Source organism: Nomascus leucogenys, chromosome 1a (assembly GCF_006542625.1).
Source record: "Nomascus leucogenys isolate Asia chromosome 1a, Asia_NLE_v1, whole genome shotgun sequence".
In the NCBI taxonomy this organism is placed as follows: Eukaryota; Metazoa; Chordata; class Mammalia; order Primates; family Hylobatidae; genus Nomascus; species Nomascus leucogenys.
This window is the reverse complement of record NC_044381.1, coordinates 45,069,315-45,097,214: the sequence shown is the minus strand read 5'-3', so window position 1 is coordinate 45,097,214 and position 27,900 is coordinate 45,069,315. Positions and strand designations below refer to the sequence as shown.

The 27,900-nt window shown below is 47.9% G+C and overlaps 4 protein-coding genes across 7 annotated transcripts in view; 3 read left to right on the top strand and 1 right to left on the bottom strand.

Moving 5' to 3' along the window:
• Positions 1-461: 461 nt before the first annotated feature.
• C1AH9orf47 (chromosome 1a C9orf47 homolog) lies at positions 462-5,740 on the top strand. Of its 2 annotated transcripts, none has more exons than XM_030807860.1 (3): positions 462-775; positions 1,057-1,282; positions 1,447-5,740. In XM_030807860.1, the coding sequence occupies exons 1-3, from the start codon at positions 590-592 to the stop codon at positions 1,581-1,583; spliced, it is 549 nt and encodes a 182-aa protein (XP_030663720.1). In that variant the 5' UTR covers positions 462-589; the 3' UTR covers positions 1,584-5,740. The 2 variants fall into 2 exon arrangements, with proteins under 2 accessions (XP_030663720.1, XP_030663649.1); XM_030807789.1 differs by having other exon boundaries at positions 462-832.
• On the top strand, positions 1,032-14,628 carry S1PR3 (sphingosine-1-phosphate receptor 3). The gene is made up of 2 exons (XM_003281558.3): positions 1,032-1,282; positions 10,649-14,628. The coding sequence occupies exon 2, from the start codon at positions 10,796-10,798 to the stop codon at positions 11,930-11,932; it is 1,137 nt and encodes a 378-aa protein (XP_003281606.1). The 5' UTR covers positions 1,032-1,282; positions 10,649-10,795; the 3' UTR covers positions 11,933-14,628.
• On the top strand, positions 12,077-22,869 carry LOC105738495. Its single transcript, XM_030807686.1, has one exon. The coding sequence runs from the start codon at positions 17,140-17,142 to the stop codon at positions 17,797-17,799; it is 660 nt and encodes a 219-aa protein (XP_030663546.1). The 5' UTR covers positions 12,077-17,139; the 3' UTR covers positions 17,800-22,869.
• SHC3 (SHC adaptor protein 3) overlaps positions 15,388-27,900 on the bottom strand; it is a 171,658-nt gene continuing 159,145 nt past the window's right edge. For all 3 annotated transcript variants that reach the window (XM_030807514.1, XM_030807546.1, XM_003281557.4), the window contains exon 12: positions 15,388-23,205. In XM_030807514.1, the coding sequence (XP_030663374.1) occupies positions 23,077-23,205 (129 nt within the window). In that variant the 3' untranslated portion in view covers positions 15,388-23,076. The remainder of the gene's footprint in view (positions 23,206-27,900) is intronic.

Genomic DNA, 27,900 nt, shown 5'->3' with positions numbered 1-27,900 from the left:
TCTGCAGCGGCCCCAGCGGCCCCAATCCTGCCAGCCCAGGAATGTACAGTCGGATAACAGGCCTCTCCTTGCTTTTTCGTCTTCTTCCTCCCGCTTCTCCCCTCTCTCCTTTTCCTCCTCCTCCTTTTTCTTTATTTTTCTCCTTTCTCCCCAAGCTTCTACTGTTGTTTCTGTGTTCGCTCGATCATGGCCTTTGGCATTGATTGAAAATTTGGCAGTTCCTTCTCTCGGAATTCTTCTGTTTGAAACCTTCATATGAATTTATTATTATTATTGCCACACAAAAGGGGCAAATCCGCGTGAGGAAGGGGGTCGCATGGGGTTCGGCTGAGATCCGCCGGCTGCCGGTCTAGGAGGGGCGCTGCTCTGTGCGGGAGTGGGCTCTGGTGCACCAGCAGAGGCTGGGGGAGAGTGCTGCCCCCGTCTGGAGCCCAAGCCTCTGCGTGCCTGGGGGTAGAGCGCAGAGAGGGACCAGGCAGGCGCCGGAGGGGAACAGCGCCGAGAAGGAAGAAGCCCAAACAAAAACGCTGTCCGGCGCCAGGCGCCCACCTACAAGCCCAAGCCGGTGCTCGGCCAGTTACAAAAGGAAATGGTCAGGATCGGGACAACGATAATGATAGTATTAATCCTCTTAAGAATCGGCCCAAACAAACCCTCGCTGTCAGCGCGGCAGGCGCCCGCCCAAACCCAGTCCTCGGTCCTGGTTCCGAGCCTGTTCCCGCTGGGTCTCTGGGCGCCCGAGTTCGGCACCTGGAGCTCGCCCCATGAGAACAGGGTCTGGAGGCCGGCCTGGGGACAGGGGCCGAAGGGCGAGCCGGACCCTAGGGGATTGGTGGGGTCGGGGAGAAGGGGTCCAGGAGAGGGGCGGGCGGGGCGCCCGGAGACCAGGCGGCTTGAGCGGTAGGTGGGGAGCTGGAGGAGTACCGGGTTCGCGGGCTGGGGACGGGGAGTGGGGGGGAGAGGGGCGGGAGTCGGGGACGGCGAGGGGAGGGGCGGAGCGCGGGTCCCGCCCCGGCGGGCCGCTGGAAAAGTTTAGTCTCTGACTCGCTCGGGCAGAGGCCGAGGAAGCCGGTTCCGGGGACAGGGAACAGGGACTCAGGGACCCGAAGGCGGCGTCAGGACGCGACCGAGCAGGACCCCAGGCCCGGGAACGACGTCGCGAGCCCGGAGACTGCCGGGCCTCCCAGCCCAGCTGGCATTCGAGCGCAGGACCGGGCGCCCCGGCACCGCCGCGCGCCACCCGCCAGGATGCCGGTGGCCCCAGCGCCCTCAGCCGACGGAGGTGAGCGGCGGGCCCGGGCGGGGCGCGCGGACGCAGAACCAGGGTGGGGGTCTGGGGGCCGAAGGACCCACCTTTCCAACAAAATTCCCACTGATCCCGGGCGCGACGGGGACCTGGGCGCGCCACGGCGGCCGGAGCGCTCCACATCAGCACCCCTCCCCCAGAGCCGCTGCAGGAACGCGGAGGAGGCCTTTTCCACCGCACCCGGAGCGTTTACAACGGGCAGGAGGTGAATACCTGGGTGAAAGTGGAGAGGCTGTTCGTGGAGAAGTTCCATCAGTCGTTTTCCTTGGACAATTAAAAAGTTAGGCTCCCGCAGTGCCAAGGCCTGGGGACGCTGGACGTGGGAGAGGGTTGTGGTCGTTAGCCTGGGAAAATCATTCTTTTAAACAATATTCGCCGGAAAATTAGTTTTTTCCTAACATTTCTCAAACAAGGCAATTAGGGCCGTCAGAATCGGTGCTGGACGACGAAGTCCCCACAGTGCAATAATGAGGTTCCCACGGAAAATCAGTACGTTGTGTTCATAACTGAGATAACAGCTAGAGAAGGGGCTTTGTGCTTTTTGAGTCTCCCAATAGTCTCTCTCTGTCTCTCTCTCTCTCTCTCTCTCTCTCTCTCTTCCTCTGACTTTCTGGGCTTTGGACACTCCCAATGGCATATTTCTTTGTGATGTTTTTATGTTTGGATATAAGAAAGGAACTTCTTGTTGGATTTTTTAAGGGAACACACTTCGTTTTGACCCTTCCAATAAGGAAAGGGGAGCTACAGGAACAGAGAGCTCTTTAGAAGGTTACTTTTAAATGGAGGCCCACCCTATACATGGTACCCACTCCCACTTGGACCTCTGAGACCTCCAGAATTAGGCATCATTCTAAAATCTGGACATTAGAAGTCACAGACTTTGTATATAACCACATATTCATAATTTATCTTTTCAATGTTTTTTATTCATAGACGAAAATCTTGCAGGCATGGTTAAGAAAAATATAATTCCTAGAAAGTACAAGGGAAGGATTATGTTCTGCAGATATATGACTAACAAGGATAGCTGGCCATGCCCAGGGCTGGTGTTGGTTGAGGAGGTGGTGATGGTGCGGGGTGTGTGTGTGTGTGTGCTTGAGGAGCTGTGGAAGTGTTCATATCTGTAAAGTATTATTTCTTGGATGCAGACCTTAATGGTAGGTTGAATAACTTTGTTGCCATAGAAGAAGAACCACACATCAGGCTTTTTTCATTAGCAAACCAGTAAGCACTCACTTTGGGCCTCTGAAGTCACTCCCATCACCTAACACCAGAGATACAAACTGAAGCTAACCCTTAAGAGCCTCCCCCCTTAAGAGAGAATGGTTTCTCAACCAGTTTTCATCTTTGAAAATGCCATTTTCCTCTTTATCATTGTGATTTTTATTCAAATGCATGAGTCTCTGATTTTCTACCATATGCAAAGGGTAGAGACTACAGTTTCCTATAGAAGAAACTTTACATAGTGGCCGAAGGATCTTATTTCTCAAAATTCAGGAACCGGGTTTCCTCTTTCTGGAAATTATGACACTAACTTGATTTCATGGTATCTCTTTCATCTTCCTCAATACCTGTGCTGTATGTATATTTTTATCATATACTGTAGGTATATTTTTATTACCAAAAAAGAGAATTTGAGCATGCCACAATCTTGAAAAATCTGAGGTTGCCCTGCCGTAGAACCCTTTAACTGCCAGGACGTTGTACTGTTTCCCAAGTGTTACCAGAGCCAGGCTGCCAGCCTTATGCAGTCTGTTTACCGTAGCTGGAACCAGGGTGCTGTGCTGTGGGTTCTATGAACCTTTCTGTTTCCTCATATTTGGCTTCGTAATTCCTTTCTTATCAGTTTTGGAGGCATTTCCTATTATTCCTCTGCCATATGTTTTCTGCCAAATTAATTGCCTGAAGATTTTCCTTAAGCTTTTGGAGATATATAATGTTTGAGGAAAAAGAATAGACTGAGTGGAATCGTATCTAGTTTCAGTTAATAACACGTTTCGGTTGCTGTTACTGTTATAGCTACTGGGCATAAAGTCTCCTTCCCTTTTTTGAATCCTATTTTTGAGGAATTGAAGCTGTGTCTGTAAGAGACAATAGGCCAGTTGGGTTAAATCAGTGACGAGATTGTCCAGTGCAGATTGGTGCCCAGTGAGTGGATCTTCACTGCTCACAGGCCGGACTGGGGTCAGTTCACACAGCGGGGTGAGGGTCTGCTCCTCAAGCAGTGGATGGTGCTCTTTGGCCTTGCAGATGCCACTCCATTTTCCTGGCTTCGAAATTTTCCAGATATTTCAGTGCCCCCAGAATGACATGCTAACATTCTGCTGGCATGGGAGCATGAGGCAGTTTGTCTCTAAAACATGCCAGAGAATCTCTTGTCACCACCTAGGCAAAGAACCAGTGGCAAGGTGGCAGCCTCCCAAAGAGCTCATCCCTAATGTGACATTCTGGAATCAGACGGCACGGACACCGGCCCAGCCCAGCCCCTTCCAAGCTCTGTGACCAAGGACAAGTGACACCCCCCCTCCCCCAGCCTCGGTCTCCTCCTGTGTACATTCAGAAGGCAGATGCTGCCATGGGGCCATGTGTGCTGTGTCCGTGGTGCAAGGTGGCACACATGCTGAGTCACCAGGTGAGACTGCTGCTTCGGGAAGGGATAGGAAGGTTCTCAGGTAGCCTTCGTGGGCAGGATGCCTCTTATTTGAATGTGCCTTTAGCCACCTCACAGAGCCTATTTCCACATCCCTGTGGATTCATCCCTGTGGAAATCTTGAGAGTCATTTATCCTATGCCGTCATGAAGCAGCAGCAGAATGAAGAAGGTTTAAAAAGACTCATGGACGGGCCAAGGGGTCAAACACCTCCTGGCTCAGACGCACTTGCCTTCTCACATGCAAGTCTGGAAGCTCAGGATGGTGTTCACGGAGGCAGATGCTCGGGGCCGGGGCCTGAGTTTCCTGGGGCACAGCCTCCATATCTGGGGTTCCCTGGACTATGCCCTGATAGCTCATAACGTCCCAGCCTTATTTGTGTTGGAGAAGGACTTGGGGAAAAGCCACCGGGAAGCAGTAAGTCTAAACAGGGAAGTGCACTGACTTGCATGCTTTGAAGAAGAGAAGGGAGAAAAGATACAAAGCCCTCACCTGGTTTGTCTGTAACAGTTGTTATTTCTCAGGGGAGCTGCATTAATGGGCCAAGCGTGTGCAGCCGGGTGTGTGAAGCATGCATTTTGCAATGGACTATCTCCAAAAGCAGAGCGAGGTCACCCAAGAAATCTAGAGCAAGGGAAAATACTCATTAGCAAAGGAATTTTGCTGGAGCCTTGTAACGGCCGACTCATTATTTCCTTTCCAAGTTATTTTGAATGAAATTTAAAAAAAATCTTGCTTTCCAAGAAATTTTGCTTGTTGGCATATGTTTGGTGTTTTAATTCAGTTTGGAGGATGAACTAGTTAATTTCCCTGGGAGTACATGCCTATTAAAAATATAGCATCCTGCATCTGACCAAGATGTTATCTTACTATCTTATTGTGCCTATCTTTTATGCGGAGAGAGGAAGGGGGGTGTTGGGAAGGAGACCAGACTGTGGAAATATTTTCTTTATTTTTTCTCTTTTTCTTCCTTTTATAGTTTGTTTATTTTTCAACTTGACATGGGTAGAGAAAGCGAATCGCTAGTATAGAAAGCACATCTGGAATCCATCCGGCCTCCTCCCTCTGGCTCACCCTCCTCCCAGCAATGTTTCTACTTGGAAATCGGGGGAAGGTAGGCCCCTCTGACCTTGGCAGGGTCTAACTTGGGGTCATCCACTGCATACTCATCTTCCAGAAGGCGTCTTATTCCTTCTCGACAAAAAAAAAAAATGTGTTGGTATTAAAATGCTTTGAGGTAGGCTGGATGATCCCAGCTTAGTGAGGATGACATGAAAACCCTTAGCTAATGGGGTCTTTCTTGAGTAGAACTCAGGTAAGTTCAGATGTGAGCAGTGTCTCTCAGTAAACATGGAAAGACTGAAGATGCAGACAATCAAATACTTAAGTCTCTTGAAGAGCTGGGTGGTGGGCGGGGTCTGCCCAGGTGGTCAGGGAGATGTGTTAGTGTAGCACTTGGAAGAAGGTGGAACGACCAGGCAAGGATGTGCCATGGAGGTGGGCAGTGGGAGCAGCCCAGCGTCAGTGTCAGCGTCTGTATTGGTTAGAAGACCACCACTAATGAGGAGGAGCGTGTCTACCCTGCAGCTGTCTGTACTCCTGTGTCTTCTGTAATGTGCCGAGCTTTCTGAGTATATACAAAACTAGTCTGCAAAGAGCCATATGTCTCAGCATCTGGCTTTATTTCTAAGCGTTCAGGTGGAATTTAAGCCATGATCAAATTTACAATGTCACTGCCAGCTCTGGACACTTACTTTTGGAATAAAGCGAAGAGTGAAGACTAATACTGCATCAGTCTTGCCCTGTGTTACGGGCCACCCCTTCTCCCCACACCAGTTTTGCAAGATGGGCTGGCTGGGGTCTGGGAAACCCAGTGCCTCCGAGTCATGGTTAAAGCCCATCTCAGACATCAACACACCGCTCACAAATCAACGTTGGCCCTGCAGAAACATGGACATGTGTTCGCCAAGAGAACATCCTCAATCAATCCCAGCAGTGCTCCTTGATGATAATCAACACATGGGCCATGGAAGAAATTACCCCATGTCCATAAACAAGAACGAATAGAGGGTAGTGTATCTACCCACACCATGAGAGCAAGAATATTCAGCATGCAGGTGCATCTATGTGCATGACTCTACAGGCATCATGGGGAGAGGAAAGCAATGGACACAATTGTATCCTGCAGGGTTTCATTCATATGAAGGTCAGAAGCAGGCTAAACTCACCTAGGGGAGAGTCCTATCCCAGGTAGTCGTCATGCTTGGGGACAGGTGGTGACTAGGAGGGGCACAAGGAAGGCTGCAGGGTCTGGCCTGTCTTGTTGCTGGCCTGGGTGCTGGTCTCACTGATCTCTGTGTGGTGGGGCAGGTCAGCCTCCCAGGCCTGCTGGTGCCTGCAGTGCCCAGCACTCCTGCCGTGCCTGGCAGTGTTAGTACCAATCCGCCGGAGTGGCTGACTCCCCTCTTGCCCTGAGTAGGGCTTGCTGACTCCAGGAGCCTCAGGCTGGGGTGGGCTTTGAGCTTTCTTCTAGCAAACTTGAGGTCTGTGGCTGCTACCCCTCAGGAGCGGAGGGGAACTCTTGTCCATGAGATGTTTTTAACCGTGTGCAATAATGTGTAAACGCATCCAAAATCAATCTGGCCTTTAGCCCAGCACTTAACTCTTGGGATGAGGCCTGCTTTGTAAATGTTGATAATCCAGAGAAAAAGAGCTTTTAGATTCCAAAGACAGCCAGATATCTTCCACTTATGCAAAATGCAGAGAATCATATTTAACAAAAGATGTTCTCGACAAATATGCTTCTTGAGGGATGAATACCTAATTATAAGGGAAATGATAAATCAAACATTAGTGGGAAAATATGTTTGCCCTCAAGATTCATGATTTTGATGGGTCTCTGGCAAATCTTATACTGCGTTTATTGGGGTTATTTTATTGCTGGTTATTAGTTTTTAATTGTTTGCTTGTTTTCTGCTCCGCTCAATTTGGTATAAGCCGTAGGTCTATTCACCCTCTTCTCTCCATTCCCGGGAGCAAGTCCAGATCTGGCTGTTGGATGCATGGCAAAAGCAAAGGTGTGGAGAAAGTTCAGAGGAGACAGGACATGTATAAAATGGTAGGGTCAGGTTGTCATGGGGGAAACTGAGGCACAGGAGGCAAACTGAGTTAGTACAAGAACAGTCTGAATTATAACAACATGCCAGTGTTACCTAAAAGGATGAGGAACATGGAGCTGTACTTGAATCCCTACCTGAGCTGGGGAAAAAGGGCCTCAGGAATCACTGACATTGGAACCAAGGTTTGTCTGCAGCTTGTCGGTTTCTGGGACAGAAACCCAACATACTGGGGTGGGTATCCCAGTGATCTGTAGGATAAACCAGGACACTGTGGTGTCATGGACAGCTGGCTGTCTGCCAGGTGATGGCCCCTCTCGTTGCAATGTGAGCCGGGCAGGTCATCTGTTTGGCAGCATGGTGAGGGCTCTGGCCCCAGTTGCTATGGGAGGAAGGATGCTGGCACAGGGCACTGCTCACAGACTGCCTTTGCTCCATGCCTTTTCCATGAGCATGAGTGGCTGTTCATGTGGGAAATGGCAGAGCCCTTGCAGCCCCCATCAGCCCTGTGCAGTGGTACTGGAGGTGGCGGGAGACAGCCTGAGGGCCCAGGTTGTCCACATACCCGGCTTCATGCCAGGGTGCATGCCGGGCACAGCACATGTGTCCCTGAGAGGCCCCTGATTGGGGTGGAAACCCAGCAAAGTGAAAATGAGAAATAGTGATTCTCCACTCCCTGTTCACAGATAAAGAAAGAAAGAAATGATAAGCAATACTAGGCCTGATGTGGTGGTTCACACCTGTAATCCCAGCACTTTGGGAGGCCAAGGCAGGCAGATCACTTGAGGTCAGGAGTTCAAGACCAGCCTGGCCAACATGGTGAAACCCCGTCTCTACTAAAAATACAAATATTAGCCGGGCATGGTGGCGGGCACCTGTAGTCCCAGCTACTCAGGAGGCTGAGGCAGGAGAATCGCTTGAAGCCGGGAGGCCGAGGGTGTGGTGAGCCGGGATCGCGCCACTGCACTCCAGCCTGGGTGACAGAATGAGACTCCATCCCCAAAACAAAACAAAACAAAAAACAAACAAACAAAAACAACTAAAGGGACAGTATCTTTTTAGCACCCATCAGTGTACAGGATGCTGGGGAGGGTACTGTGAACTTACCCATGGTGAAAGTCCCTGTGTTAATGGATAAGCTCAATGCTCAGAAAATGCTGCTGACTATGGTATTGCCCCATTTAAAGAGATAGTTTGCAGTCCTTTTTCAGAAGTGGCATGCAGCCTCAGAGAAAAGTCACCAGGGGCTGGGATGATTCCAGAAAATGTTATAGAGCAAGTGGAATTTGACTTGAGGCTTGAAGGATGGGCAAGATTTAAATAAAAATCAGAAACGGTAGAGAGGGAGGGGCTGGGGGGAAGGCTGCCCACTGGACTGTCCTGTTTGCCTCCAGGAGAACCTACAGGCAAGACGTGGTCTCTTCTCAGGTGAATGGGGAGCCAAGTAGGGCTGGCATGGGTGAGCCACAGCTCGAGGAGGCAGGCCCAGGGCCCTGCGCTGCCTGTCATGGCTCATGAGTGATGGGAGAGATCTGGGCAGGCAACCCCCTCTCGTCCTGCATCATCAGCCTGGACTTGGAACTTGGCTGCTTTTTCTTTCTGCAGTTAGCAGAGGGCCTTGGCCAACATATAAGCCTTTCTGCCAGCACTTGGCATTCCAGCTGACCTTGACCCAAGGCCTCTGTGACTTCAGGAGGCAGCAGCTGGGAAGGGTCAGGGCGGTTCCAGGCAGAGCACAGACGTCAGCTCGGACATCCCACCCCCGGCCAATCCCCCACCCCCGGGGTTTCCAGAACAACCAACACCACCAAGCTCTAGGACACTGGAAAAAAAGTCTTTGCAAAGAAGCAAGGGGCCATCTAAGAAAATCCAGGACCCCCAAATTGATGTAGGGAGAGGAGGGCTTTGACAGCATTCACCACTCCGGAGGGTCACAAGGACACAGAAACCATTTGGAGCCACCTCTGCTTCTCAGCCCCACCCAGGCAAGCCCTGGATCTTTAAGGGACTGATTTGTACCTGGGAATAAACTCATGGGTGGATGAGATTCAGAGTCTATCAACTCTAAAATGCAGAGCCCCTAGTATTGGTGAGTAGTTCATGCGTCTCTGAAGCAAATTTAGGGCTGTGGTTCAAACATTGTAAAAAAGTTAAAAAAAATTCACTGGATACACACAGTGGGCTCTTTTAAATTAACCTCATTTGAACTTAATTAGATATTTAAATACTCAAATAATAAATGATGGCTGGGCGTGATGTCTCATGCCTGTAATCCCAGCACTTTGGGAGGCTGAGGCAGGCTGATCACTTGAGGTCAGGAGTTCGAGCCCAGCCTGACCAACATGGTGAAACCCCGTCTCTACTAAAAATACAAACATTAGCCAGGCATGGTGGTGGGTGCCTGTAATCCCAGCTACTTGGGAGGCTGAGGCAGCAGAATCACTTGAACCCGGGAGGCAGAGGTTGCAGTGAGCCAAGATCGCGCCACTGCATTCCAGCCTGGGTGACAGAGCAACACTTCATCTCAAAAAAAAATTTTTTTTAATAAAAATAAAACATAAAATAAAATAAATGAGTCCACTGAAAGCAGTTTCTACCTTGATAGTTGAGTGTGTGGCATCATCGACATCACAGAAGGCTGATCGATATTACCAGGTGTGGCTGAGTGCAAGTGTTTGAGGTCTGGTGGGGAAAGAGTTTGGAATTCAGAACCCATCGAGGCCTTCGCTCACCACTTTCCCTCTCTCGCAGTGCTCTCAAATGTGCCACTTCTGTTGGCTCACATGCACCCATGCTCTGTTTGATATTCAGGGCTCTGAATTTCAAGCCAGACTCAGTCAGTGTGATGGTCGCTGCTTTCCTGTCCTTCCTTTATCCTCTGTAGACTTGGGTCCCGTTTTTGCAGGTTGATGTTCCTTCTTTGCTGGGCTCCGGACTCGCTGCTCACGAGTGCGGTGTCTGCATGGGCACTGCCCAGACATGCACTGTTAGTCCCTCGATGGCCGCATGGTCAGGCCTCAGGGCTCTCTGCCAGGCCGACCTACAGCCCATTCAGACCTGATTTCTGGGCCTGGATCCAGGGGACGCCATCTGGGAAGTGCGGGAGCTTCCCACGATGTCACTGTGAAACTCACCAGGGAGGTCTTAGAAATTGAGCCGGCATCATTCAGATTCCATCCTGCTTTTTGGTCCTGAGAAAATCCTGCTTTTCCCTGAGTAACTGGGATAATGGGTCACCAGCTCCCATGCCCTAGATGAGGACTAGTTAGCATTTTCTAGTGCCTGGAGATTTCCAGATGGAAGCTGTACTTGGGTCTGTGTATCTTTGTTACAGGATTCAATAATTCATGCACTGAATTTCCCTTCCCGGCAACTCTAGACACCAAATCGCTTCCCATGGTCTCCCCCAATCACTTAGGAATTTAGCCTGTGTCTAAAGACCCTCTCTGCAGCCTGACGTGGCTAGCCATCCCAGTACTTCCACGTTTTTCATGCCTTTCTCCAACAGCGTTGCCGTGGCCCCGTAGGCGGCGATCGTTTTATCTATGGTCGTTCCCTCTTTTTATCTGTTGGCAGGAGCACTTTTTCAACGCCCTCGCGGGAGTCTGGCCTGCACGCCTTGCTGAATGAAGCCAGAACCTCAGCCCCGCTTCCCTTTGAAATGAATGTTCCTCGGGCGCCCTCTCGTGGATTTTGGAGCTGATCGTCTGTGAATGCCAAGTGATGGCTACTGCCCTCCCGCCGCGTCTCCAGCCTGCGCGGGGGAACGAGACCCTGCGGGAGCATTACCAGTACGTGGGGAAGCTGGCGGACAGGCTGAAGGAGGCCTCTGAGGGCAGCACGCTCACCACCGTGCTCTTCTTGGTCATCTGCAGCTTCATCGTCTTGGAGAACCTGATGGTTTTGATTGCCATCTGGAAAAACAATAAATTTCACAACCGCATGTACTTTTTCATTGGCAACCTGGCTCTCTGCGACCTGCTGGCCGGCATCGCTTACAAGGTCAACATTCTGATGTCTGGCAAGAAGACGTTCAGCCTGTCTCCCACGGTCTGGTTCCTCAGGGAGGGCAGTATGTTCGTGGCCCTCGGGGCGTCCACCTGCAGCTTACTGGCCATCGCCATCGAGCGGCACTTGACGATGATCAAAATGAGGCCTTACGACGCCAACAAGAAGCACCGCGTCTTCCTCCTGATCGGGATGTGCTGGCTCATTGCCTTCACGCTGGGCGCCCTGCCCATTCTGGGCTGGAACTGCCTGCACAATCTCCCTGACTGCTCTACCATCCTGCCCCTCTACTCCAAGAAGTACATCGCCTTCTGCATCAGCATCTTCACGGCCATCCTGGTGACCATCGTGATCCTCTACGCACGCATCTACTTCCTGGTGAAGTCCAGCAGCCGTAAGGTGGCCAACCACAACAACTCGGAGCGGTCCATGGCACTGCTGCGGACCGTGGTGATTGTGGTGAGCGTGTTCATCGCCTGCTGGTCCCCACTCTTCATCCTCTTCCTCATTGATGTGGCCTGCAGGGTGCAGGCGTGCCCCGTCCTCTTCAAGGCTCAGTGGTTCATCGTGTTGGCTGTGCTCAACTCCGCCATGAACCCGGTCATCTACACGCTGGCCAGCAAGGAGATGCGGCGGGCCTTCTTCCGTCTGGTCTGCAACTGCCTGGTCAGGGGACGGGGGACCCACACCTCACCCATCCAGCCTGCGCTCGACCCAAGTAGAAGTAAATCAAGCAGCAGCAACAACAGCAGCCACTCTCCGAAGGTCAAGGAAGACCTGCCCCACACAGCCCCCTCATCCTGCATCATGGACAAGAACGCAGCACTTCAGAATGGGATCTTCTGCAACTGATCGTCTCCATGCGCCCTGCTCTGCGGCTGTGTTCTTATTTATTGCATGCATCGCTTCCACAAGGGCCCCTCGAGAGCTGTGACTCAGGAGAGCTACCTTACTTTGACCAACAGCCTGCCCAGTGTGGATGTCTCTTACAGAGGGGGCCCAAGGAATCACCACCCCGTTTCAGTGTAAACAACGTGCCTTGTCCACTTTGGGCTCCAGAGTCTTTCAGATATACTAAGCTGCTGACATCATCCGCTGCCTTCTGCTGCATCCTAGACACCCTCCCTTTTGTTCACAGAGAGGGAAGGTCGTGGGCCACACGATGCTGTGTGATTCTCCATGTGCCTCTGAATGGTGTTTTGATGATTTTACACTACATTTCCTGTGCATAGAATGGATGCTTCTATATTCATACATCTCTATGTTACACAGAATTTGTGTTGCAGGTGTTTGCCATGTGGTACCTACATAGAATCTCCATACAACACACAGTTAGGTAACAGGTTATACAAGTGGGTTCAGACTGAACCCCCAGTACAAGGACATTGTTTTGAACTAGGTGGACATGCCATCCCTGGTCTCCTTAGACTGACATGAATCTAATGTTAACCAAGTTCTTAAAGTTCAAATTCCCCAAAAAGGGCTTGTCCAAGGCTGGCCCCAGATGTGTGGGTCTGACCCACCCCAGCTGGCTGGTTTCATTCATGTGAAGCCCTGTATCCTTTCAGTCATTTGTCCCTGTGTAATTTTAATCATATTCCAAAGCCAAATTTTGTGATGGTTTCCAGGTTTTCTGCAAATCACAGAAAAGCCAGCCAAGATCACCCAGGAGCTTGTACCCCCAGATGGGCCAAAGAAAGAGCCTATGAGGGAGAAGCAGAAGCGGACGGCTGGCCTGGCTCACCTTCCCACGCCAATGGGGCAGGGGTCTGCTTCAGGAAACGGAAGGTGTCCAGAAAATGAGCAGAGATTCACAAGACAGCACTTTGATTCTATGCTGAGTTTGTTTCTATATTAGAAAAGCACCAAGTCAGTAATCCCCCGTGGCATCACAGCTAAGTAGCTGTGGCCACCAGCAGCTTCACAGTGTCCTGAAAGCTGGCACTGATCGTGACTGTCAGTGAAAGAAGTTTAATTGTCAGGTTAGAAAATGTGATCTGGCAGTTTATCCATTCTTCAGAGTAATGTAATAATACCTACGTGATGCTATAATTTTACTTTTCAACATAAGTTGAACCCGTAGCAGTCTGTTTACCTTGTAAAGGGATTACTTAGAAGACATTTTTGTACGTGCTCTTCCCCAAGGATTGTACATGTTATACAAATAGATGGAAAGAAAAGCGAACACGTTTGTAGAACTATCATAAGCACACAGTTGCTGTGTTGCGTTCTCTTTAAAAACAAGGACAGAACCAACCAGCGTTCAAAGGAACCTCCCATCAGAGTCCCCTAAAGTATTTTAGGTTCAGTGAGCATTTGCCTGAATAAAACCTAAAAGAGTAGTCTTAACACATTAATAACTTTTTCTAAGAGAAATTGATTCCTGTTTTGTCATCTGATGCAAGTTGCTCTTATAAAGAGACATTTTCGTGGGTTCAGGGTAACTCATCTCCATGGGCTGACCAAAGACTTTTCTAATTTTTGTTACTGATGAGATGAAACCTATTTGTAAGGAGATCTTCCCCAGGAGCATTTCTGTTGCCTTCTTGACATCAATGAAAAGTAGCATATTCTGTTATGAAATAGCATGAGAAAACCCAGGGCATTTCTAGGACAGTAAAACATTAAAGTACTGGATTAAGAAAACAACAACAGGCCGGGCGCAGTGGCTCATGCCTGTAATCCCAGCACTTTGGGAGGCTAAGGCGGGTGGATCACCTGAGGTCAGGAGTTTGTGACCAGCCTGGCCAACATGGTGAAATCCCGTCTCTACTAAAAATACAAAAATTAGCTGGATGCAGTAGCGCGTGCCTTTAGTCCCAGCTACTTGGGAGGCTGAGGCTGGAGAATTGCTCAAACCCGGGAGGTGGAGATTGCAGTGAGCCGAGATCGCACCACTGCACTCCAGCCTGGGCGACAGAGCGACCCTCTGTCTCAAAAAATAGTAATAATAAATAAATAAAACAACAACAAAATGCATCAGAGAGCCAAAACATTCAGTATTGCATTTTCACATAGGTAATGAAATGACTTTGGAACTTTATCTGTGTTATAGTTATGAGTTGCTTTGGGAGCGTTGGAGCTCTCTGTAGCTATTGTTCATAACACTTTGCTCCATAACCCTGATGTCCCCAATATCTAAGTATCGCAGCCTTCATCCATTAACTCTACTAGGGAGCCCACAGCCACCATTTCCACTAGGAGGTATCAGTGTTTGTGGTATGACATAAGGCTCCCTTGAAATAACAAGACTTTTGAGCAATCTGAATTAAAAATACATCAAAAAAGTAATAGTGCTCATTTGCTAAATGCAAAAAATAATCACCTTTGATACCAATGTGCACCAATATGCCTAACTAGCTAGCCAGCTGGAGATAATTTAGCAGCGAATGTTTCAAAACCCTAACCTTGAAGTTTGGAAACAGGTGGTCTTCTATGCTGCAGAGAAACTATGCATTAGGTCTCTTTTCAGTTAGAAACCTTTACTATTTCCAATGTATGTTTGTTAAAAAAAAAAATAATAAAACCAAAAGCCTTTGTGGAAACCCACTCTTGGGAGTCCGTGTGATGGGGCTGTTTTATTGTTTTCACCGGGCGCCCTCCCCACTGCAGGGGTGCGCACTGTTGTTGCAGGCTTGCTACCCACCTGTGTTTCTCAGCATTTCAGGAATTAAACCACATTTAGAACCCCAAAGAACCTTTCCCCTTTCTTCTTACCCACTATCATAGGTGGTATTTTAATGAAGCTTCGGTGCCTTGGGTGCTATTTACACCAATTTTGGTAGGTCATACTATTTCGAGAATGGTCTTTTGATAGGGAGAAATTTGTAAGACCCATGGCAATAAAAGCGCAGCTCAAAGACATGGGACCTCTTGTCCTGCCCCATTTGCTGTTGTTTATGCAGCAGGAGAGAATAGGTCAGAGCCAACCCTTGCACACTAGCTTTCTCCCATACAAACGGTCCATTTTAGCCTCTGTCCCGCTTGCTATGTAAAGAGGAGGCCAGCGCTTGGCATAACTGTTCTGGTAGCGATGCTTGTTACAACTCATGATGAAATGCCCCAACACAAGTGAGGACACAGCTGCCCACCCCGGTGCTAGAAGGTAAGGTGAGTCCTCTAGGAGTACATCTGCCAGGATGCATTTTCATTCCGCAGCCTTGATGAATGGGACGAGGCTTTGTTGTGACTGTTTTTTAAGCAGTCTCCCAGGGAATCACTGACAATACCTACTTCTTAGAGAAAAGTTTCAAGCTCCCCTCCTCTCTTTTGTGAGGCAATACAAAATCCATCATCCAAATGAAAGATACTTTTCACAACAGCCTTTATTGCCTGCAGACTTACATGTATAGTCCTTTAAACAATTAACTGTTTAGAAAATGGTTGTTTCTCTCAACCCTTGAGCCAGTTATTCCACGCTGGTAAGACCCTTTCACAGAAATGTAACAAAGTGCATTTTATAGAAAACATCTAATTAAATCACCAGTTTCATGCTTTTAAATTGTATCTACAAGTGCAAAACCGCAACACCCAAATGTTTTTAGTATCTAAGTCAGGTATCCAAAGGTTAGCTACATAATCAGAAATGCGCACACCACTGTTCTGATAATAAAGGCACATTTTCCAATAACCAATTATAACAAGAAGTGCAGCATTACCTAAATTGGGTGTGTCATCTTCCCCTCCTGGGTCACAGGATGACACCTGGGGATGCGATGCTGTGCCTGCACTTGGCGATCCCAGGAGCACAGAAATGCACCAGACAGATCATGAAGGGCTCATGCTTGGAAACCACACCATTTCCTGACAGAGTGAAGGAATCCCTGTGGATTCATTGAAAGGGAGGAGGGAATTTAAGCTAATTCTCTTCACCTGCTGTGTTGTCAAATCTCCAAAACATTGACCAGATAACTTATGTGTTTTTCATTTGTCATAGAACAAAGATTAGAGAACTTGAAATTCGTTTTGCATTTCCACTCCTCAGGGATGTCGGAAAAGCCAATTCTGTTCCAGCACAAAGTAGAAAGTGGCGAATTGGCAATACGCCAAGACATAGACTGTTACAGTAATTCTTTTTGTTTCACAAAAGTTAATGGAAACAAAACAACTTTCAAATAATATTCATTTGTCAGTGTGTATAATTTGCCATCCAAATGCTTTTTAAAAAGTTATTATCTTATTATTACACATTAAATTTACATGGAGTTGTCTCCTAATCCTGGTATTTTAACACCAAATGTTTAATTCTGAATACAAAGAAACATTCACATACTTAATTTTACAATATTCTGGAACAAGTTATATTCAAAAGTCAAATGAACAGAGAACATTCCACTTGCAACCAACACATAGTTGTTAACAAAATTAACCCCATTAATATTTAAAGATGGATTTATCCATTAATGCCTGTTTTAATTGTCACTTGATTTTGGTGGTTAGAAACTTTGGTTATGGTAAAAATGATCACATGAGTGGGAATTCATTACCTCAAAGCTCAGGACCACAGCTCCCCATGTGCATGTTTTTCTGTCTGCAGTATTTCAAGGTGAGACAACAAAATAGACACCTAAAATTGTATGAGATTTTATTCCTGGTGCTTTTTCAGCGAGAACCGTTTTTCCAGCCCTAGGGAAGGAGCCTGTGTGGTTTTGGCCTGAAGGATTAATCAATTCAGAGCATCTGTGACAGCCAGGAGGAGGAAAGAAGGGAGGCTGGGATCACCTCCCGCCCCTTCTAGTATCTCTACTGAGAGTGACAACTCCAGGCTGTCCCCCCGCATCCTGAGCCTTCCATGCTCTCCTCCATGCCACTAACACTCAGTATCTGATGCCTACAGTGCGAAGCCTCCAGAGTCCCCAGACTGACCTGGGCACTCCACCCTTGCTGGTTCTAGTTTACGTGGACACACGGGTACCTTAAGCCTTGTCACACTCCAACACCTTTGTGTGTGTGTGTCTTTATTGCTTTCTAGGTTATAAACTCAGGCAGAGACCTCATACATTCACTTCTCTATCCCATGATCCCAGGACAGGGCCAGGCACATATTAACTAATGCACAAATGAGGCCAAGAAGCTGGCTAGAAATCCCAAGAAACTGTGCCAGGTATATGCAGCTGCACCTGGGAATACACGAAAGCATGACATCACGAGCACAGCCTCCTCCACCACGCCTTCCCTTTCTCCTCCTTCCCCGCTGGCCTCAGACAGCTATGCATGGCTGCACGAAGGAAGATCTAAATCTAGACTTGTTTTATCCTCCCCTTCCCTTCTTCTCACCTTTATTCTGCCTCCACCTTCTTCTTTCTTTGTCTTCCCCTGCTGGCTTCTCTGTCATTTCCCACAGTGGGTTCCCCCAACCCCTGTGGTCCTCGTGTCCTGTTCTTGTTCCCTTTGTGCTGGATCCCACATCCTACAGCATCCAGGACCATCTTCCGTGGCTGATGCCACAGCCTGCCAATTCCCAAATTCTTCACATTTGTCTGATTTCCTACTTAGCTGAAAAACCAAGGCCCAGGGAGGAGTCCCAAGGTGCACAACACAGAGCCAATCTGCGTGTGTACAGAGATGCAGATCCGTTTTTAATCAATGTAAGTATATGCGTATATGTATATACATATGCAATTCACATTCACAAGTCCTGGTATAAAGTTGCAATTTTTCTGGCTGCTATAAAATGTGCCAGTTTTAAAACTGTGCATTTGTTGCTTGCAAACTTATAAATATGTATAAACCCCATTATAAATAAATTGTGGCTGGCAGATGGCATTTAAGCTGCCAGCAATGGTTGCATGGAGTTATAAATGCTTATTAATTCTCCACTTTTAAATTCACAGCACGGACCCTGGGATCTGTGACACAAAGTGGTATGAAAACATAATTATAAATTAGAGGGGGGAAAGCCATCAATAAGAGACAGGTAAGGGCTAGAAACTCTCACTAGTGAGTGGTTCTCAAAGACTTCAGAGCAGCTGCACCAGCATCACCTCAAGATTTTTTGAAATGCAAATTCTTGGGCCCCACTCCAGACCTAGGGAGTCAGGAACTTGGTGGGGCCAGGGGGGTGGGAGGGCCTGCAATCTTTGTCTGAACCAGCTCGCAGGGTGGTTCTGATGCCTGCCTTCCACTCCAAGTCTTCTTGTCATGAACGCCTGTCTCTCGTCCCAGGGACATCCCCGGCTTAGGAAGTATGCTCAGGTGTGTGCAGGGCCAGTCACAAATTGTTTCCAGAAACAGCCTTTCATAAGTGATAGACTTGGTGCATAAATACCCCAGCTGTCTCCCCACCTTGCTGGTTGAACTCTGGGGTGTCAGCTCTGTCTCTCGGGGTTCCCCAGTGGAATTCGGCTCCAGTTGTGCACATGATGGTAACTTACTTGATAATGCACGCCTTCCTTGTCAGCTTCCTTCTCTCCCTACTCCTGGGATCTTCACTCAAATAAACTACATGCCCTCAAGTCCTCCCTCAGGGTCTCCTTCTGGAGGAACCCCAACTAAGAGGAAATAGAAACACTGCCTCTCCCATCTGAATGACTCAGGCTTTTATGCATTTTGAGATGGAGCACAGATGTAGAACCCCTGGAGGGAAGCACTGCTTGCCATTTCCATGGGGCAGGGGGCGAGCTTTACGTGCAGGCCCAGGACTGTGAGTCCTGTGCTCTTTCCTAAGTTGATCCCCAGCCCCTTGCATGGCTCCAGTTTCCTCTTCTGAAAAGCGGGCCCCCCTGCTGGGCTGTCTTACCAAGGTCCCTTTCCTGTGATCCTTGTGTGGAGCTGACAGTTCTAGGTTGGCACTATGTCCAGGAGTGGGTTTGTCCTCTTCATCTTTCTTAGAGCCAGCTTTGAAAGTTCCACGGGAGAACCTGAGTATTACTCTGAAACCCACTGCAAGGTCTGTCTGAGTCCTGCAATGACCTCTTTGCAATCTTTCCACAATCCTCCCACTCACTCCCAATCCTACTGTCACCGTCCACAGAAAGGGATTTATGGACAGCAGGCAAAGTTGGGCCAGCGAGAGAGAACCAATGGGCACGTTGGGAATGCAAAATTTTAGAAAATCATTGCGCTTTATATGTTTCATATATTTGTCAATCCCCAGCACTCCCTCAAGCTGGGAACACGTATAGCCCTGCAGTGTGGAGCACGCCAAGGCTCAGAGAAATCCAGCAACCCGCCTGAGTCCATGCCGTTCTGGGTGTGTCAGGGTGGAGGCTGGATGGAGGTATCTACTCGTGGCCCGCATTGCCTCTGCCCCGGAAAGGCCTATAGTCTGAGGCTTCTGCCCGGCTCAGCCCAACAGAAAAGAAATGTGTGACTGCCTTCAGGTGGCAGCCAGTTTGGAGGAAATGAGGACCCAGATGTCCATCTTCAAGCATTGCTTATAGAAAGAAGCTATCCAAGTGTCGGATGCTACTGTAAAGGAAAGCTTTATTTCAGGAGCTGGGGGCCACCTTCAGAATCCCAGCACCAGGCATGGAGGTTGGGCTGGACACACATGTCCACTGTTCCCCTGGCGCATGAGCCCTTTAGGGTCCACTCTTCCCTGGGCCTGTCCTTCCTTTTAAGGTAGGCCTTTACCTACATACACAGCTTGTCATTTCCTGCCTGTATTAGAAATTACCCACGACCTCCTCCACCTCCAGGAGGCCCTAAAGAAGGCCATATATGGCCCAATCAGGCCTTTGTCCATTATCCCAACATTAGAGATGGCCTGACAAAATAGCCGCTCGCTCATCAAGGCTGAGCGACGCCCAGTCTTTGGGCACTTCAAATATAAAAAGCAGCAACAGTGGTGTCTTAAGCACAGGATTTAAGATTGAATCATTTGACTGCGGTGTTTTTCACCTCCCCACCCGATTCTCCAGTGAGCTACTCAGAGGCAGCCTTGGAGGTCAAGAATCAAAGCTGATTTAAACCACAATGAGCACCCCCACGAGAGGCCCAGCCGGCCTCCGCGGGACAGAGATGTCATTTGAAGCACAGCTGATTCATTTGTGGGGTTAGGGGAGGTGGGTAGGGGTCTCTAGGGCCACTCGGCAAGGGCTGAGGGGCCGTTTTAGGACTGCTGGCCCCCACCTTGTACTCCCAGAAGACATAGGTTTGGGATTAAGTGTTGGGAGTGCCCATTGGAGGGGCAGCAGGGCCCAGGTGCACTCTGCAGGGCCAGGGTGGCCCAGCACAGCAGCAGCGACTGTGCCCTGGAAGCCTGAGGCCCTGGAACGCAAGGCACAGTGCCGTTCCCGCTGCGTTCATTGTTCAGCTTCCCTGCCCTGCCCAGGCAGAGATGTGGCCTGAGAAAGCGTGGGGAAGAGGGGACCAGGCTAGACAGGGAGGAGGCTCCATTGCTTTTGCCTTGGAATCCTGAGCTCAAAACACAGGCTGGCACACAGCAGGGCTCAGGAAATGCTGAGTGAGCAGAAGAGCTCTGCAGCCAGATGACAACATGGCCTCCAGCAAGGTGCGGCACCAGCCCCAGCCTCAGTTTCCCCATGTGTCTGTGAGGCTCACAGGAGTGGCCCAGCACACGGTGCTGGAGGGAAGAGTTGGGATAACTAATGTGTGCTCTAACCCACTTTACAAATGGGAGGGAACAAACATTAGAAAATCGCTGCCATCTGCTAAGTCTGAAGCCTGCTCACTTCACTGGCACTATTCTAGTGTAACCAATATATAATCTGAGTTTAAAAATGTATATTTTGAATTAATATTAAAAAGAAAAAATTTGACTCCAATACTTTGAATTTTCTAAATTGATTCTCATGCAAAAAATATTATATATATTTTCTATCACCATCGAACCAGACACTGACTTCACAGCAAGAGCTACTAAAGCTGCAGATTACCATTCAAGTCCCCCCAAGAGAAAAATAAAGTAAATCAAATGTTACAGCATTCACAGCTCCTAACTTGCGTTTCCTACTTTGCTATTGTCCCTGAATGTTATAATAGCATTTTGACCTTTCACAAGTGGGGAATGCACGAATGTTGAAAGAAGGTCATTTCGCACATTTTTCTATGTGGTGCATATTCACGCACAGGTGGGTCAGAGCCGTGTGTGTCTCTCCAGGGCTCCCAGCCTCCCAGAGGACAGATGTGCAGGGCAGCTCTCAGAGCACCCAAGTGTACGCTGTCTTGGGGCAGGAGCCTGATGCAGCTGCTGCCAGCATCCCCGTGCAGCCGTCTGCTTCTGGATCACTAAGCAGAGTATCCACATGATGCCTGAAGCCAAAACCATTCCAGGAAACAGCAGCACAGTCTACGTTAGTGTCAGACTCTCCAGAGTTTCAATCCACTGCAGAACATTCTAGAACACTGACTTCACTGTCATCTCAAATTCATTGTACCTCCAAAGGCAAGGACTCCCTAGAAGGCCATGCATGAAGGCTGGGGCCTGCCCTGACTCACCCTCACTGGTTAGCTCTAACCTGTCCTTCCATCTGGCCACACGCACACCCCAAGGCAGAAATGGAGCTCATACTATTGGCATTAGAACTTAGCAGTATTATTATCTGGCAGATTTTTCAGTCTCCTCATAACTCTCCTTACAGGATCAGATTTATCACTATCCAACTCTAAGCGTGTTTAGTGTGTCTTTCTATTCTGCTGACCCGTACCCTACAGGGTGCTGTACCCTGTGGGGTCTCACCAGAATGAGAGCCAAGCTGCCAACAAGCAAATGGATCCATCTATTCTTTAAAGGGTATCTGTGAAAATCACAGGGGAGTCTCAGCCCAGATAGTATTTGAAAGGTATAAACATTGCCAGCTTTCTAACACCAAATGACTCCTCAGGAAATGACAGTATTTTACCTGGAAGAAAGGGAGTCAAGACAAAGAGTGGGGGTGGGCACATGCTCTTCCCTGCAGCGACTGAGAAACCTTCTTGTTGGGACAGCAGGCCTTTCCCCCATCCCTCATGCCAGAGGCAGAACCTCAAATGGATTCCAGTGACTCCTGGGCTTCTGGCACATGCAGCCCCAGGAGCCTCAATGCCTGAGTCTTCGGGACTGAGCTCTGGGATGGGTGCCTGCTCTTGCTGTCACACAGGCTTCTCCCCTATTGTATAAGGCGGGAGGGGGACTTTACTAGCAACTACCACAAGCAGCCTGTAGTCAACCACTGACTAGAGGGAGACACAAACCAGGAATTTGCTCCGACCACCCTTCTACAAATACCCATTTTAGCATTAGATACACGAGAACAGGGAAGCACTTGTCAATCAAGATCTTGGTTGGTGAAGCTTATTTTGTGCCATTTTGGCATGAGATGAATTCCCAAGTACTCCTCGCACAACTGGGATCAAGGGTGGCGGGGTCCTGTGCTCAGCAGGACCCAGAGGAGCTGGAGTGCCACCTGTTCTTTAGTGAAGCTGCAGCGAGTCGTGTGGTGCTGGATACCCCAGGCACGTGGAGTGCAGTGCAGGGAGCACAGGAGGTGTCCCAGGGAGGCCAAGGGAGGATGCCCGCTCCCACCAGCAAGCACAGCCATGCCTCAGAACCAGTATCTCATAGCTTTCAGTGCAGGGCTAGGCATGCTCTGAGCAGCATGCCTTGCGATTCCCTCACAATTCTGTGTTTCTATTCCACTCCAATTGTGCTTATTAGGTAAAACTGCAGGCTACACCTTCCTAGTGGCATTTCCCAGTGGGATGGGTCAGTTGAATTAAATTTTTGCCTGGACAACTACAGTCAAAACTTATTTTTTTTTTTTCAGTAAAAACATACAGCACAGAACATTAGTCTTACATCTTTCTTAGTCTTAAAAAATATAAATATAGAGGGATAATTTGTATAGGATGTATAGGTATGTACACCTTTAATACGCATATGGGAAATTCAGAACCAAGTTTATGAAACTTGACCTTAAAGGAAGCCTTCCTTTTGAAGCTTTTGAAGAAGGCTCTGAGCCACAAGCAGCTGTCCCAGTTCCTGCAGCCCCGATTCTAGTTCACTCCAGGTCCTCCTGACCTGGTGCGCAGTGCTGGGAGCAGCGCTGGCTGGGTCACTGCTTCCTCTCCACTGGCTGCTGGAGGCACAGCTCACTCCCTGCAGAGACGATGGGCAGGCTGCTCTCTAGGTGGTGGTTGACGAGGTGGCTGATACTGTCAAAGACTCTGTCCTTCGTCCGGATCTATGAATGAAGCAAAGGAAAGGTTAAGCACATCTCACAGGCAGCAAAAAGAGAACATGCTTTGCTCAGAATCAGCCAGACCATTTGAACTGGCCCAGAAGGAAAGGAGGAAGGGACAAGGGGCTTCCCCCACTTTAGAATTGCTGTCAGCAAAGACCCTGGTCACTAGCAACGGCCAATCCATTTCACTGGTTGGGCTCACCTCCAAACTACCTGAAGACCTTTCAGTAACCATAAGCCCAGGCCCCTGGGACTGAGCTCTGGAATGTCCCAGCCCACTGTCCTATAGGCATGGCCTCCCCCACCTTCACCAACCAAGGCCACCTCACCTGTCTCTCCTGCTCCCTCCCTGGCCCTCTCAGGATAGCCCTGAACTGGGCTCTGCAGGCTCCCATGACCCTCCCACTTATAGGCCTTTGCATGGCCATCTCCCAGCCCAGAATGATTGTCTTCCACCTGAGCCTGGCCCCACCTCAATGCCAGCACCTCCAGGCAGCCTTCCTTCCTCTCCAGGTATCCTGGGCACCCGTCAGGGGCAAGCCTCACAGTTCCTAGAGGAGCTCCTGTTGCCCCTGCAGTCCCTCACTGGAGAGTGAGCCAGGCTGGGTCAGAGGTACAGGGTCCGTGTTCCTGGGCTTTGAATTCTACAGCCTGCCCATAAACTTTTAATGCCATGTTAGGGGAGAGGAGGTTGAACACTCTGCCCTGTTTGCTGGCCTGCACTGTGGTCCCTGGGGTACATCAGCCGCCTCCACTCTGAGCTGGCACATTCACAGATATCGCTCACACTTGAAAAAGGTGGGGTGGGGCCTGTCAGGAGCAATCTTTCGAGGAGTTCTGGACACAGTCTCCTGGGACTTGCATGTTTGAGAAGTGAGAGATGGGGGCAGAAAGCAGCCACCTGGCTAGGTGCATTCACCTTCACAGGCCACCCTCGCGGCTATGATCGAGGGTCAGCTGAATTCCCTGGCTTCACTCTCCAGCCTTAGCAGGGGTCTCCTCTCCATCAGTGTGTGCAAATGAGTTTCCAGGAGCCCATCCTTTCATGGGACACCCAGCTCTCCTAGCCCTACTGCAGGGACTCCTGAGGCAGTGTTCATTCTCCTGTTTCCCCCAATATTCTCTTTTCCCCAAATTCTCATTGTGACTCCTGCTTCCACTAATGTGGCCACTCTTGCCCCTCCCCCTCCATCAACCTACCAAAGAAACATCAGCCTCTGGACTTTCAACCCCCATCCTGCTCCCATCCCAAATCTATACTTCAGGTGTGCATATTGGAAATCCCCACCCAAGGTGCTCTGAGAAGCTCATACCATCTGCTCATGGCTCTACCAATTAGCACCTGAAGGAAGAGAAAAACTTTGAAATTAGAATGTTTTCCCCCTGCAGGAACCCTCTCCACCCATCTCTGTAAGCACCAGAGGGAGAAGAGCTCTCTGGACCAGAGGGTCTCCTGATTGTTGGGCACTAAGCCTCACTAAGGATGTAACCTGTTGGGCAAGTTCAAAAGGAAGCTTTTTGCAAGACTTCCCAGCATCTTTCTACTGAGGTTGTTTAATTCTCTCGGGGCTCCTCAGCATTCCTGCCCCAGAAAGACCCCCTGAGTAACTCAAGAAGCATTTGGAAGCCAGGGGCATCCAGGAACTCAGCTTGAGACCACTATTGGGGTGTTGCCTTAACATTGACTCCTTACTCTCATTCCCTAATGACTGACACTCACATAAGTTCTGGGTGAACTGGAATGGGTGAAGAGTGATTTAGGGCAGGGAAGTGTCTGAGACAATAGTCTCAACGTGGTCTCACCTCCAAACCTCCTGAGGACCTTTTAGTAGCCACAGCCCAGGCCCCAGGCCAGTTCCATAAGGAGCTCAGTGTGGGGCCTGGGCACCAAGTGTCTTAGGCTCCTCCAGTGATTCCAATATGCTGCCAAAGCTGAGAACCACCAGTTAGCGTATTTCAGTATACAGGCTCGCCAACATAAACACACATATATGTATTTACTGACTAAGGAAATAGAGAGGCCAGTTCACTTCATTGCCATAAATACTCAAGTCTGGCTTCTGCCCAGAGAACTTATAGCCAACAGAACTCTCTGTGTGGACCCACCCATTATGCACTAGAAATGCTGATGGCTGATTAAAACCACTGGGCAGCCAGGACAAACCTAGACTCCAGACACACCTGCAAGGATTCTGCCACAGTGAAGACACATGGAATGTTAACCCCAGACAACTGGTTGAGGCTGTGCATCGTAAAGAGGAAATAAAAATCAAGATGAAAGCCTTCATTCTAGTCAGGCTACAGAAGAGACTAAAATGTGCATATACTAGAAATTAAGAAAAGTCTAAAATCAATCATCTAAGCTTCCATCTTAGGAAACCAGAAAAAGAACAAATTAATCTAAAGTAAGCAGGAGGAAAGAAATAATAGAAAAAAATTAGGGCAGAAATCAATAAATTGAAAACAGCAAATCAGTAGAAAAAGTAAATGAAACCGAAAGCTGGCTCTTTGAAAATATCAATAAAATTGATAAACCTCTAGCCAGGCTAAAAAAAAAAAAAAAGATGATAAGGCCCAATTATCAATATAAGAAAGAAAAGAGGGGACCCCACAACAGATCCCAAGAACATTAAAAAGACAATAAAGAAATACAGGAATAACGGAATTCAACTTTGTGACCAGTTTATCAGGGTCTTATTTGCATTTGGTTTACAATATTCCCAACATATGATAGGTTTATTGGGATGCAAGCCCATCCTAGGTTGAGGAGCGTCTGTATTATGGATGGCTCTATGCTCATAAATTTGATAATCTAAGTTAAAAAATTCCTTGAAAGACACAACTTGCCAAAACTGACACAAGAAGAAATAAACAATCAGAATAGGCATATATGTATTAAAGAAATTGAACCAATAATTAATAACCTTCCGAAACAGAAAATACAAGGCCTAGATGGGTTCACTGGTGAATTCTATCACGCATTTAAGGAATAATTTATTTCAATTCCCTACAGTCTTTCTCAGAAGATAGAATCAGAGAACATACTTCCTCATTCTATGAAGCCCGCATTACCTTAATACCAAATCCAAACAAAGACATTAAAAGAAAACTATAGTGCAATATCTCTCATGAACATAGATGCAAAAATGCTCAACAAATATTAGCAAATTGAACCCAACAATGTATAAAAAGAATTATACACCACAACCAAGTGGAATTTATTTCAGGTATGCGAAGTTGGTCCAATATTCAGAAATCAATTACTTTTATCCATCATGTTAAAGAAGAAAAATCACATGATTGTATCAATGGATGCAGACAAAGCATTTGACAAAATCCAACACCTCTTACCAAGAGATTTTTTCTTTAAAAAAAAGTCTTTTTTTCCCACAAACAATGAAACACATTCCATGCTCATGGATAGGAAGAATCAATATCGTGAAAATGGCCATACCGCCCAAAGTAATTTATAGATTCAATGCTATCCCCATCAAACTACCATTGACTTTCTTCACAGAATTAGAAAAAAACTACTTTAAATTTCATATGGAACCAAAAAAGAGCCCACATAGCCGAGACGATTGTAAGCAAAAAGAACAAAGCTGGAGGCATCATACTACCTGAATTTAAATTATACTACAAGGCTACAGTAACCAAAACAGCATGGTACTAGTACCGAAACAGATATATAGACCAATGGAACAGAACAGAGGCCTCAGAAATAACACCAGACATCTACAACCATTTGATCTTTGACAAACCTGACAAAAACATGCAATGGGGAAAGGATTCACTATTTAATAAATGGTGTTGGGAAAACTGGCTACCCCTATGCAGAAAACAGAAACTGGACCCCTTTCTTACATCTTATACAAAAATTAACTCAAGATGAATTAAAGACTTAAATGTAAGACCTAAAACCATAAAAACCCTAGAAGAAAACCTAGGCAATACATTCAGGACAAAGGCATGGGCAAAGACTTCATGACTAAAATACAAAAAGCAATGGCAACAAAAGCCAAAATTGACAAATGGGATCTAATTAAACTAAACAGCTTCTGCACAGCAAAAGAAACTATCATCAGCGTGAACAGGCAACCTACAGAATGGGAGAAAATGTTTGCAATCTACCCATCTGACAAAGGGCTAATATCCAGAATCTATAAAGAACTTAAACAAATTTACATGAAAAAAAACCCCATCAAAAAGTGGACAAAGGATATGAACAGAAACTTTTCAAAAGAAGACATTTATTCAGCCAACAAACGTATGAAAAGCAGCTCATCATCAGTGGTGATTACAGAAATGCAAATTAAAACCACAATGAGATACCATCTCACGCCAGTTAGAGTGGTGATCATTAAAAAGTCAGGAAACAACAGATGCTGGAGGAGATGTGGAAAAATAGGAATGCTTTTACACTGTTGGTGGGAGTGTAAATTAGTTCAAACATTGTGGAAGACAGTGTGGTGATTCCTCAAAGATCTAGAAACAGAAATACCATTTGACCCAGCAATTCCATTACTGGGTATATACCCAAAGGATTATAAATCATTCTACTAAAAAGACACATGCACACATATGTTTACTGCAGCACTGTTCACAATAGCAAAGTCTTGGAACCAACCCAAATGCTCATCAATGATAGACTGGATAAAGAAAATGTGGCACATATACACCATGGAATACTATGCA